The following is a 13,710-nucleotide window of genomic DNA, read 5'->3' on the forward strand; positions in this document are numbered from 1 at the left end:
GCCATAAAAAGTCAAAAAAATTTTCGGACTCAAAATGTCATAAAAAACGTCATAGTATAGTATGGCATTTTTTTCGGCCATAAAAAGTTAAAAAAAATTTTGGACTCAAAATGTCATAAAAAACGTCATAGTATAGTATGGCATTTTTTTCGGCCAAAAAAAGTCAAAAAAATTTTTTTGGCCTTAAAATGTCATAAAAAACGTCATAGTATAGTATGTCGTTTTTTTCCGCCAAAAAAAGTCAACATTTTTTTTTGGCCTCAAAATGTCATAAAAAACGCCATAGTATAGTATGTCGTCAAAATCGGCCAAAAAAAGTCAAAAATTTTTTTGGCCTCAAAATGTCATAAAAAACATCATAGTATGTCGTCAAAATCGGCCAAAAAAAGTCAAAAAATTTTTTGGCCTCAAAATGTCATAAAAAACGTCATAGTATAGTATGGCGTTTTTTTCGGCCAAAAAAAGGCAACATTTTTTTTGGACTCAAAATGTCATAAAAAACGTCATAGTATAGTATGGCGTTTTTTTCGGCCAAAAAAAGTCAAAAAAATTTTCCACCTCAAAATGTCATAAAAAACGTCATAGTATAGTATGGCGTTTTTTTCGGCCAAAAAAAGTCAAAATTTTTTTCCACCTCAAAATGTCATAAAAAACGTCATAGTATAGTAAGGTGTCAAAAATCGGCCAAAAAAAGTCTAAATTTTTTTCCACCTCAAAATGTCATAAAAAACGTCATAGTATAGTATGGCGTTTTTTTCGGCAAAAAGTCAAAATTTTTTTTCACCTCAAAATGTCATAAAAAACGTCATAGTATAGTGTGGCATTTTTTTCGGGCCAAAAAAGTCAAAATTTTTTTTAACCTCAAAATGTCATAAAAAACGTCATAGTATAGTATGTCGTCAAAATCGGCCAAAAAAAGTCAAAATTTTTTTTGGCCTCAAAATGTCATAAAAAACGCCATAGTATAGTATGTCGTCAAAATCGGCCAAAAAAAGTCAAAAATTTTTTTGGCCTCAAAATGTCATAAAAAACGCCATATGTCGTCAAAATCGGCCAAAAAAAGTCAAAAGATTTTTTGGCCTCAAAATGTCATAAAAAACGTCTTAGTATAGTATGTCGTTAAAATCGGCCAAAAAAAGTCAAAAAATTTTTTGGCCTCAAAATGTCATAAAAAACATCATAGTATGTCGTCAAAATCGGCCAAAAAAAGTCAAAATTTTTTTTGGCCTCAAAATGTCATAAAAAACGTCATAGTATAGTATGGCGTTTTTTTCGGCCAAAAAAAGGCAACATTTTTTTTGGACTCAAAATGTCATAAAAAACGTCATAGTATAGTATGGCGTTTTTTTCGGCCAAAAGAAGGCAACATTTTTTTCGACCTCAAAATGTCATAAAAAACGTCATAGTATAGTATGGCGTCAAAAATCGGCCAAAAAAAGTCAAAATTTTTTTCCACCTCAAACTGTCATAAAAAACGTCATAGTATAGTATGGCGTTTTTTCCGGCCAAAAAAAGTCAACATTTTTTTTCCACCTCAAAATGTCATAAAAAACGTCATAGTATAGTATGGCATTTTTTTCGGCCAAAAAAAGTCAAAATTTTTTTTCACCTCAAAATGTCATAAAAAACGTCATAGTATAGTATGGCATTTTTTTCGGCCATAAAAAGTCAAAAAAATTTTCGGACTCAAAATGTCATAAAAAACGTCATAGTATAGTATGGCATTTTTTTCGGCCATAAAAAGTCAAAAAAAATTTTGGACTCAAAATGTCATAAAAAACGTCATAGTATAGTATGGCATTTTTTTCGGCCAAAAAAAGTCAAAAAAATTTTTTTGGCCTTAAAATGTCATAAAAAACGTCATAGTATAGTATGTCGTTTTTTTCCGCCAAAAAAAGTCAAATTTTTTTTTGGCCTCAAAATGTCATAAAAAACGCCATAGTATAGTATGTCGTCAAAATCGGCCAAAAAAAGTCAAAAATTTTTTTGGCCTCAAAATGTCATAAAAAACATCATAGTATGTCGTCAAAATCGGCCAAAAAAAGTCAAAAAATTTTTTGGCCTCAAAATGTCATAAAAAACGTCATAGTATAGTATGGCGTTTTTTTCGGCCAAAAAAAGGCAACATTTTTTTTGGACTCAAAATGTCATAAAAAACGTCATAGTATAGTATGGCGTTTTTTTCGGCCAAAAAAAGTCAAAAAATTTTTCCACCTCAAATTGTCATAAAAAACGTCATAGTATAGTATGGCGTTTTTTTCGGCCAAAAAAAGTCAAAATTTTTTTCCACCTCAAAATGTCATAAAAAACGTCATAGTATAGTAAGGTGTCAAAAATCGGCCAAAAAAAGTCTAAATTTTTTTCCACCTCAAAATGTCATAAAAAACGTCATAGTATAGTATGGCGTTTTTTTCGGCAAAAAGTCAAAAATTTTTTTCACCTCAAAATGTCATAAAAAACGTCATAGTATAGTGTGGCATTTTTTTCGGGCCAAAAAAGTCAAAATTTCTTTTCACCTCAAAATGTCATAAAAAACGTCATAGTATAGTATGTCGTCAAAATCGGCCAAAAAAAGTCAAAATTTTTTTTGGCCTCAAAATGTCATAAAAAACGCCATAGTATAGTATGTCGTCAAAATCGGCCAAAAAAAGTCAAAAAATTTTTTGGCCTCAAAATGTCATAAAAAACGCCATATGTCGTCAAAATCGGCCAAAAAAAGTCAAAAAATTTTTTGGCCTCAAAATGTCATAAAAAACATCATAGTATAGTATGTCGTCCAAATCGGCCAAAAAAAGTCAACATTTTTTTTAGCCTCAAAATGTCATAAAAAAAACGTCATAGTATAGTATGTCGTCAAAATCAGCCAAAAAAAAATTCATATTTTTTAACAGTCCTCATTAGGAAATGTGTCTGCAAAACAGTTGAGAAATATCAAAAGAGGCAAAACAACAGAGTATTTTTGGACTTTTGCATACATAATAAAGACCTCAAAACAAATAAAAGCTCATTAAAAGACATCTAACATAGGTGACAAGAATCTGCTTTTGCTAAAATGTTGCTAAAATGTTTTAGTGGCTATTAGTCTTACATGGTGCATATTCATACTGATAAGCCTTTTTTTGTTCTTGTCAAGTTTAGTGGATTATAATCTTTGTTTTAATGACATTGGATGACATAGTTTGACCATTTTCAGATAAATCTGCCACATAGATGAATCTGATTGGATTACATTTTTTTATGTTTATAAAATTATCTAATTTCTCCGTGTTGTGAGCTCCACAAATGAAATTCCTTTTACTTGTTTTGTCCTCAGACCTGTACACCTCACAGCCTGAACAGAGACCAGAACTGTCTTCAGGGCTTGATACCATGACGAGGTAAGAGAAAATATCTACCGTTAACCAATCAGCACTTTGGTCTGAGTTGTTCCATTTTATGTGTAAAGCAAAAAAAAAGCACATACAACAGAGAAAACACAAACTTGAACAGAAACTCATTCCAAATCCAGAAATATAACAAATACCAAAATACAAACAAAAAAGGGAAATGAACATTTTCGAGCCCGTCATTACTTTTTCACTCTTGTATGTGCTTTGTCCTTGAGGGCCACTGCATAACTCTGCCCTTTTTTTGGGCAACATTTTTGCATGTTGCTTAGCATGATAGGATGTAATTTACTAGACTGTAGCAAATTATATAATACTGAAAAACAAAAAAATCACAGTAAGTCAACGTCCATGTCTTTTTATTTTTCTTATAAAAATGTAGACCTTGTGGACAGACCAGTTCACAAAAAAATCTAAATCTAAATATTCAGACTCTCGGAAAACATACAATTCAAACTTCTTTGTTCCTTAAAAACAGTAAAACACATCTCTCCTTTCTGACAAGCATGAGGAACAAACAGCTTTTACAAATAAATGGAAACAAAAAGCTTAATGTCAAAAAGAAAACAAAAAGTACAACTTAAAATATTTCCAAAGGGAAACAGATAGATTTTAAAGCACAATGCTGCAAATACATTCTTTTTTTCCCAGCAGAGACAAACAAAAACAAACAGTAAGCACTTTGGTCTTCCTCCTCACACACACTTAGGATGATTATGCTAGCATTTTTATGAATGAAGTTACTTTAAGTTAGCAAATTGCTAACCCATTAACTGAGGCAACAACTTGTGTCAGCATTGTAATCACATCTAAGATATTTTCTATGAGCAAAATAACTTCACGTACCATGTGGAATTTACTTCAGAGTGATCTGAATATTAAGTTCAAAGCAGCAAATGCGCACTATGTTAAGCAGGTGAGATACAAAAAAAAATCTCTTTTGACATTGAAACAAGATGTAACTGCTTTTTCTTCCATTTAAAATCAGTTTTTAAAGTGCATATCTTTATTCATGTTCAGGCATGTTTTAACTGCAGCGTTCAGAAACCCGTGACAGGCACAGGATAACTTACTTTAACTTTGATCACTGTAAAAAAAAAATCCAATGAGTTTCCAACTGGCTGAATTGATGAAACAATCTTTCCTCTGTGAGGAAAAGTTCCTTCACATGTTGCTGGAAATACTGTTAAAACCACTAACAATTCAAAGTCCAAAGTCCAAATCTGTATTGACTGTGTATTGATTTTTTTTTTTTTAATTTTGTGTGTGATCTGCATTGTTGTGTGTACATTGTATCTGTGGCCATGTTTATTTAATCTGTCCAAACCTCAGAGGTTTCTATAAATCTCACCTATTCACCATGTTGTGTTACTTCCATTAATTGGATGATTGTTTCCTTGCAGTGCTGATGATGACTGGACTTTCACCTCTCCCGAAATGAGAACTAAACCAGGAACAATTTAGCCGGGTAAGTCAGCAAATTAAAACCTTTACCAGTAGAATAGCACTGTTAACATCTGTTAAGTGGAATTGCTTTAAGCGTTTAAATCAGGGAGCTGGTTTGAATAAAGGACAAAGGGTAGTAGAACTTGGAAAACAAGCTTTACAGTCTTATTTGTCAAATACCTATTATTTTAACAAATATCCGTAGCTAAATTATTTTTTGTACTTTCTTCAAACCATCCAGGTTCAGGATGAATCAAAGTCCCAGTAAATGTAGTTTTATCACAATATACTCTGTGGTTTAAAGCATGAACTGCACCGGTTACCATCTAAGACATAATTTAGTTCCAGTTAAACGTTAGAATCTCATCTCAACAAAATTTCTTTGACAGAAGAAAACCACTGGACTACCGTATGTATTTTTAAAAAAACAGGTTTCAAAGTCGTAACAGAGTTTGAAGTTTTGTTTTGAAACTCATTCAACATAAATAGCTTTCGGGTTCAACAAATACAACACAAAAATTACAATAAAAAAAAGATTTTTGCAGCTCAATACTTTGCCTTCAGATTTGCGAATGAGCTGAAATGAAAACTGTTGCAAATGCAGCTTAGAACCTAAACTGTCACGTTAATTATAATATTAATAATAATAACAATAATACTTTTTGTAGACAGGTAAAATATAGCATTGTTTTGTGTCATAAAACACAAAAATGGAAACAAACTAGAATTCAAATAAACCCTAAGAAAAAACACTGAGTGGGTAAATAAATAAATTGTGAATTGCACAAAGTGAGAACGTTGAAGGTCAGAGCACTCTGATATGTCCAGACTGACGTTCAGTCTTTCAGTCAGTGAGATTGACAAGTTGACACTGTTTCTCTGTCCACTGTCATGATTTGATCTTCCACAGCTGTGAACAGAGAGAAACAAATCTTCTGTTTTAATTTGATTTAATGTCATGTCTTTTTGCAGCAGATGAAAGGTTCCTCACTTTTGGATTTTGTGGTGCTCTCTCTCCTCAAAGGTCAGCACTGTGAAGATGTCTTAGTATTTAGTCAAAGATTGAGTCATAGATTTGTGCCTATTTACTCAGCTCCTGAGAGCAGATCCAATGATTGCAGTGATTCCAGAGAAATTTCAGTCCAAACTCAGTTAATTTTACAGGTGTCAGTAAAGATGCACATGGAGTTAAACTGACCAACAGCAAAGCGTCTTGACAGCGCTGACCTTTGAGGAAACGGAGGAAGCTATCACATTAGCTGTGTTGCACCATCCAGGTTTATAAAACCTCGCTTTGTTGGACTATAAATTGCTCCAGAGGAGACGCAGATTTGTCTGCAGTCAGTCATGAGACAGAAATGGATGGAAAACATACATTGTCTTGAATACAGTAAATAAACTAATTGATCTTGGATTATCCAGAGTCACTATGTCACCAAACTTGGAGTCATCCCTGTTTCCAAGAACACAATTAAATTTTGCTGGACCATGTTCTGGTCTGACCTTAAACTTAAACACCAGAGTAACGAAAATTTGCCTTTCAGACTAATGGTGCAGCCAAATAAAGCCCATTAACCTGTGTCACTCACCTTCAGGTTAAATCCTAACAGGTCAGATATGACTCCTGACACAGCAGACAGGATGACCACCTGGGTGATGTTGTAGAGCAGAGGGTTCATGGTCAAACCATACAACCTGAACGGAGTATCCAGCTCCTGGAGAGAGAAAGACAAACGCTTCAGTTAGGAGATTTAAAAGACTGTAGGTGCAGTCATCTGAACACATATTTGAGAGCTGTGAAGTCTGTACCTTGAGTAGTTTGGTAGCCAGTTTTAACACATTGTTGACCAGTGTCAGCTCCTCTTTCTTGTTTGGCTTCTTCTCCATCTTCAGATACAGGTTGATCTGTCAGACGCACAGTGGATCAGTGTGAGTGTTTCAGTACATTTTCTGTGTGGTAATGTATGTATTTTCTGTGTGTGTGTGCTTGTACCTGTTCAGTGAGCAGTATGGAGGTGTTGCTGTACTTCTTGCTGGTCTCGGAGCCCAGAGTGACGAACCTGAGCAGGAACAGAGACAGACTGGAGCACCAGATCACCAGCTCCCAGTTATAGTGACACTCCAGGAACGTTTCATGGACGTGGAGCAACTGTGGGGAGAGAGGTGAGCACGTCGTTCAGTCTTTCTGATTAACTTAAAGCCACTATGTGTAGAATCAGAAAACACTATAAGGATTTTTTTTTCCACACATGAACAGCTGACACACATCAGGGCTACAGAGACACCACAAGAAGTTTTATCAGCTCGAGTTTCCAATGCTAGTGAAGATTAATAGTGAAACTCACAGTAAATAATTAACCAACACGTGTAAGTGAAAAGGAGACAACTATTGCACCTTCACTGGCGTTGGAAACTTGGAGAGAACACCAGCAGTCCAAGCTGACAGTTGTTGTTTCTCTGTAGCCTTGATGTGTAGCTAAGCTGTAGTAGCTGTAAAGGGCATGTCTGTGTGAAAACATCATACATCCACACTAAAACTCTTCATCTTTGGTCTCTCTAGGTAGACAAGCAACAGAATTGAACGTATAGAGTTAAAGTCATAATGTAGTGTTTCTCCTTTACCTGTTTTCTTCTCTGTCATCACATAATGTGACGGACATCAAATTGTGATTGGATTACAAATGTTAGCTGTTAACCAGACACTCCTAAGCTAAACGTTTTAATGTGGATGTCCGTATAGATCTTCAGAGCTGTAATACAATGGTGTGACACACTGAGACATACCTGAGCACAGCAGATGAAGACGACGGACAAGGTGAGCAGGAAGGCTGACGACACGATCACATCCACTGAACGCTGAGGACCCCGTCTCTGAAACATGCAGCAGAGTTTCTCTCAGTTTCAGTCAATGTGTTTCATTCACTACAGCTGTGAATGTGTCCAACTCCCAGATTAAAAGATGTGTTTGGTACCTTGAGGTAGGAGCGTAGCGACAGCCACATCTTGATGTTCTGAACTTTCTTCAGTCTAAAATGGGGAACCTCAGACTTCCTGGCTCTGCGGGCTGAAGTCAGGTGACCAAACAGCTTCGCAAACAGCAGCCTCTGAAACAGAAATATGAATGTAAATAGTTAAGGTTTAGCATCTAACTTAAGTTACACCAGGGTTAGGGTTAGGGTTAACTAACCCTAACCCTAGGGTTAACTAACCCTAACCCTACACCAGTAAAAGCTACTAATCTGAACTTCATCATCTCACCTGTTTGTAGGTCCTCTCTGCTACGCTGAGCAGGAAGAAGAAGAGCCATATGAGGCAGACGCGCACCAGGAAGCTCAGTGTTACCATGGTGATGACCAGAGCATCTGATCCTGACCCACCCCCCAGTGCCACGGACAGCAGCTCATTGGCCGAGAGCGTGGTCAGCTGATCCAAGTCACGGTACTGAGCCAGCCTGAAGGAGGAGGACACAGACTGATGTGAGTAGCTGACATTCACATCTGTAGAATGTTTAACAGCAGGTATCTTTAGTCTGTTCTGTTCTGTTATGTTAGCGGTACCTGTACACAAAAGGTGTGAGTCCAAGTGTCACTGAAACCAGGTTCCCAAAGACCTGGTAACCAATACCAGGAGTGTAGAGATTCACCTGTGTAGTGAAGCAGAGACCCAGAAAAAAAATAGTGGTTAATATCATTATTTTTTTGTTTAGCAGACATGTGTACTCGTATAGAATCAGAGAAATGTTCACTCACTCTGTTCATGATCATGCCGCTGATCTCCAGGACGGACATGTCAGCCTTCTTACACTCGTTTCCCTCCCACACTATAGCACTCACTCTCTCCAAGCCGGGGTTGGAGCTGTGAAGCCAGGGGACGTGACCCTGCGGGAAAACACACAGAAGAAGTCTTAAAACCAGGCTAACTTTGGCTGAGAAGTGAAAGTTTCTTTAGATGTTGTTTCAACTCCTCTTTGAAATACTGGTCATATGTAAACCAGGCTTCTAATAAAATACTTTCACTTTTCAGCCAAATTTAGCCCAGTTTTATCTAGAGTCCTATAAATATTTACACTCTACTTAATCTGAGAGGCTCATTAACTCTACAGTTACAATTGTCATATAACTGAGTTTACAGACCTGGTGGAAAGGGTCGTCTCTATATTCCTTTTTAGCAGGAGGACATACAGGTGTTCCACCTCCTTCCCCCTCTGTAAAGAAAAAGACCTTAGTAGGTAAGTAAAAACTACAAAAGGTATTTAGACAAACCAGTTACATAATGTTTTGGCTGTTTACATTTGGTTCTACACTAATCTTTTCCTCTGACCTGTTTCTGAGGTGCATGACGATCTGCATTCGGCACAGTGCAGGAAGTCCTCCCACATCAGGTCCTCTGTCTCTGACTCGTGTCGAGTGCTCTCTGAGTCCTGAGTCCTCAGACTGGAACATCTGGAGCTGCAGCTGGTCCCAGACTTGGGGACGTCCTGGCAGGAGATGGGACAGAGGATTGTTAGATGTGTCTTTTTTCCATTTCTGACATAAATGAAATAAAACTGCTCTGAGTAGTGAACATGTTGTCTTCAGTGTGTGTTTACCTCCACAGCATAGTGTTTCTTGTAGTGGTGTGTATTCTTGCGGTTTCGGAGTGTACAGTCACTGTTCATTCTTTCAACCCCCCGGCGGAGGGCGCTGTAGGACGCGTCTGGGTCCTCCTCGCTGGATGCCTCATCTGAGGCTGGCTCCTTAGAGACACAAAATACACACATCCATCAGCCAAATCCTGGAGTGGCATATCAGCAGAAAATCCACCCCTGTTCTGGTCTTTGATAACATGTTAAACAGTAAATCAAATAAATAATGAAAAGTTGATTGATCACCTTATTGCCGCTGGCCAGCATCAGTCCTGTGCTGCGGGCCGTGTGAGTGTGCACGGGCTGGATGTGCGAGTTCCAGCACACCTCGTCGGCCCGGTTCAACGAATCACACCGCTGCTCGTGGAGCTGGAGTCCCTCCTCGCTGCTGCGATTGGTCACCCGGCCGTCCAGCGACACGTAGCCGTTGTCGGTCTCTGTAGATTTGTCGATGGAGAGCTTGGACTTCTTAGACCTTTAGGAGGAAATGTAGGGAGGAAGGGAGAGCAGGAGAAATCGACAGAAAAAGACAGACATGTACAGAAAGACAGATACAGATGAAGAGACATCTTTAGATAAAGAGGCTGCAGAGCTGTGAGTTCACCTGTAATCAAGTTCAGTCTCAGAAGCAGCCGTTCAGTGACATACATCACACTAAGGAGGCACTCAACACAACACTGTGGAACATTCATACAAAATGAACAACAACACTGGAGAAGATGTAAACACTGAGTAAGTGAATAAATAAATGGATCAGATATAAAAGCACTGAGCATAAATTAGTGTAACTAGTGTAAACGTGCAAAACTGAGTGTAAATGACAATTAAGTTGCAGTTTGACTTTTTTCATTTCATTCGTCCTGAAGTTAAAAACAAGTCAGTAAATCTGTGGAATAATAAATGGATCAGTGAGGAAAATCAACTGATGGAGGACAAAGTGAGTGTGACAGATAATCAATGGATGAAGAGACCAAATCAAGAGTCATTTAGTGGCTACACATGTTCCACAGTGCTGCTGTTCGCTGAAAGCTGCAGGAATAGAAGCATGAGGAGAGGCAGTGACGATCTGACACAAATCCCAAGGTGCTACAAGACATCAGTAGCATTTTTTTAAAGATTAAAATGTGAAACTGATGATTTATTGGTATTTTTCTTTGCCGTTTGCCTCATGCTTCTTTTGAATATAGCTTTGCCAGCAAGTCATTTACATTAAAATTAGCTGCAAAGTCCCCTTTCTCCTGCACATACTGCTTTCATTGCTAAGATTTTTTTTCTGATCATCCAACCTTTTTTCTTGATTATCCAATTATCAACTACTATTTACACATCAGCAGTAAATGGGGAAATAGTTTTCTCCAATCTTCTCCAGGAGGATACAGATTCACAGTGTGTTAGGAGAGGAGGGGGTGTTGCAGCTAAAGAAGCCCCGGTTAGGTCTGAGACGGGGTGGGATTCAGTTTTTGATTCTGAAGTTCTGACACAAAAATTTACACAAAATACAAACTTGGTATTTCAGTTCCAGATTTAACGTAAAGATGATCTGATTAGACACAGACAACTGGTGTAATGTTTTTGTTTGTGTGTAAATAAGCTGATTTACTGAATCAGTCATCTAGATTTCGCTGATTGTTTTGGAAACTGAAGCCCAGCCCCCGTCTCTGCACATCATCTCTTTGTAGGAAGACGGGAAACAAAAATACACACCCAGCTTTACAGATATCATGCCAGAAATCTTGGAAGAGAGTGCCCAGGCTGTATGTGGTGCTGGCTGAGTGGGAGTGTGGCGCCCCCTCCTGTGTGTTATCGGTAGTGCTAGACCCGTCGCCTTCCCTATGCACCTCCATCTGAGATGCCTTCCTCAACTTCCTTCAGTTTGGAAAGAGTAGAGGGTGGAGAGAGACTTAGACTGGACCTGGAGACTAAGAAACTACAGCACTGTGTCCACCGGGAACCTCTGAAGCGCTGGACCCGCTGGACACAGAGACTGGTACAGTTAAAGGCAAATTCCACGAAAACATTCTTTTACGTTGTTATTCTGCAAAAGTAGATGTTTTCAAAAAATTCTACAAAACTCTTTTTATACACGTGAAATATGATTTCTATTAAAAAACAAAAACTTTACAGGTAAATGTCAGGTTTTAAGATGTGATTAGCAGCAGATGCCATTTGATCTACATGGATCAATGAAATTAAATCGAACTGCAGAGAAATTTTAGTTCAGTTTCTACTTTTGCAGGATATTAACATGAAAGATTTTGCAGAATTGCTCCTAACAATTTTGATTATAAAAAAAAAAAAAAGGACACAGGAGAGGAGTGGGGACAGAACTCGTGTTTTGGTTTTCAAATTTAAAGTCTGGATGAAACACAATGTTCAGGAAGAATTTCTCTCAACTATCGCTAGTGGGGAAAAAAAAACTACAATAATACCTGGTTTTGATTCATGAGGCTGACGTAAAAACTAAATTTGGTTTGTAACTTAAAGGCATGTAGACAGGAAACCAAATATTTCTGGGATGTTCTTTCCTTTAAAAGAAAGAAAGAAAGAAAGAACCTGGCAACACATTAAAAGCGTCCTGAAATTTGGGAACCAGCAGATTAAAAATGTTTCCTGGACACTGAATTGTCCATGAGATGAAATGTCTACAAGAGTTGAATGAGGAAAAGAGAAAGACAGATACAGAGAAATATTCAGAGGAAGAGAATCATTTTTGTATTAAATAAATGTCCTTAAAGGGAAAGAGAAGGTTGAAGAGAAGGTTAACACCGCCCCCCCCCTCCACCTTCCCATCCCAAAACCTCCCCAAACCCTTTCCAAAATTGTGGCATGGTCCAATTTTCTTTCCATAAGTCTGAAAATTGTCTTTACATCATTTCGAACCAGAGAAAAAAGCAGCCACACACTGACGAGCTTCAAACCACCACAGAGAAAATCACAAACTGCAAATCTAAACACTACAAAACACACCGAGTAAAGCAAACTGCTTTCTACTTTCACACACAATCAACAAACCCCCTTTGTTTGTCCTCAACCAGTGACAATACATTTATCAGGGAGAGGTTTCCTTCAGATTTTACTGTTATCAGTCAAACGACTCACTGTGCTGCTGGCTCATAAATACTGGTCTTTAAAAGGAGCTGAAATCTTTCACTCGACAGAAACTTGTGGACAAAATCTCTCCCTGACAAACAAATTTAAAAGGACATCACCCAGCAACAAAAGACATATTCACTGGTTTCCACAGCTTTCCTCCTCCGCTCTCTCTCTCCGTCTATCTTGTGCTTGTTATCTCCATTTTCCCTCGCTTTATCTCTTCCTGCGTCTCCTGTCTTTCCAGAAAGACTTTCTGGGTGCAGTGTCCTCTGATATCTAATGTTTACATGTTCTTTGTCTCCTGCATGAGTTATCCACTGCTCACTCTCTCCTGCTTCCCTGACCTTCACCTCATCTTTATTGCCTCCTCTTCTCCCTCCCACCTTCTGCAATGTCCTCATGTCCAACAGCTTCCCTCCGTTAGTCCTCCTCTGCTTGAGCTCTCCTTCCCTCCCTCTCTCCAGCTTTGTATCATTTCCCCTTTATTTTCTGTCCTGTCTTCCCTGGACAGGATCCAGGGTTTCTGTCTTTTCTCCATCGTTTCTCATAAGTATTCTTTTCTGTCCCCCCTTACCTGCGTCTCTTCCCCCCGCTGCTGGAGGCGGGCTTCGGGGTCCTGGTGGAGACGATCTGACAGTGGACGGTGCCCAGCAGCAACATGAGCCAGATGGCTCCGAACACCTCGGTGGCCGGTATCCCATGAGGCTGAGGGATGGTGACATAAAGGAAAGCTGCTGCCACTGTGAGACAGAGACAAATGTGGACAAATGGCGTTTGTTACAACATTATGAACAGAGAAAATGAAGCAGCAGCATCCAGGTCATTGTGTAAACCTGCACTGAGAACGGACACCGCCATGAAACGGCAACGAGCCAATGAAACCAAATGACTCGAAACCACTAATTTGTTTAAAATGGAAAACGTGTCCACCCCGGTCCAGTCTTCATGAGGACAAAATGACCTGACAAAGACCCAGCTGGGCTCAAAATGTGCCCCATTAAAAATAAATTTGTGGTTTGGAGTCCGTGTGCAGGCATTTACAGCCATGCTCCTACATGTGATGTGCAAATAACTGCGATCTTTCTATGACAAAGAAAGACAAACATCTGGCTGCTGAAGATCCAGATGTGGAGACCAAAACGGAGTTAAATTCAAAATGCA

General features: G+C 38.4%; 1 protein-coding gene across 3 annotated transcripts in view; it reads right to left on the reverse strand.

Annotated features, from left to right (window-relative positions):
• Positions 1–3,728: 3,728 nt before the first annotated feature.
• Positions 3,729–13,710, reverse strand: part of LOC121176035 (protein PHTF2-like) — a 37,904-nt gene continuing 27,922 nt past the window's right edge. For 2 of the 3 annotated variants that reach the window (XM_041029968.1, XM_041029967.1), the window contains 15 exons: positions 13,124–13,289; positions 11,161–11,322; positions 9,703–9,931; positions 9,421–9,567; positions 9,153–9,309; positions 8,966–9,036; positions 8,582–8,710; positions 8,390–8,475; positions 8,091–8,283; positions 7,805–7,936; positions 7,617–7,703; positions 6,826–6,981; positions 6,642–6,737; positions 6,422–6,547; positions 3,729–5,742 (listed from right to left, as the gene is read on the reverse strand). In XM_041029968.1, coding sequence (XP_040885902.1) covers positions 5,722–5,742; positions 6,422–6,547; positions 6,642–6,737; positions 6,826–6,981; positions 7,617–7,703; positions 7,805–7,936; positions 8,091–8,283; positions 8,390–8,475; positions 8,582–8,710; positions 8,966–9,036; positions 9,153–9,309; positions 9,421–9,567; positions 9,703–9,931; positions 11,161–11,322; positions 13,124–13,289 — 1,958 coding nt within the window. In that variant the 3' untranslated portion in view covers positions 3,729–5,721. The remainder of the gene's footprint in view (positions 5,743–6,421; positions 6,548–6,641; positions 6,738–6,825; positions 6,982–7,616; positions 7,704–7,804; positions 7,937–8,090; positions 8,284–8,389; positions 8,476–8,581; positions 8,711–8,965; positions 9,037–9,152; positions 9,310–9,420; positions 9,568–9,702; positions 9,932–11,160; positions 11,323–13,123; positions 13,290–13,710) is intronic. The other variant, XM_041029969.1, reaches the window with a different exon arrangement.

This window comes from Toxotes jaculatrix, chromosome 22 (assembly GCF_017976425.1).
Source record: "Toxotes jaculatrix isolate fToxJac2 chromosome 22, fToxJac2.pri, whole genome shotgun sequence".
Lineage (NCBI taxonomy): Eukaryota > Metazoa > Chordata > Actinopteri > Toxotidae > Toxotes > Toxotes jaculatrix.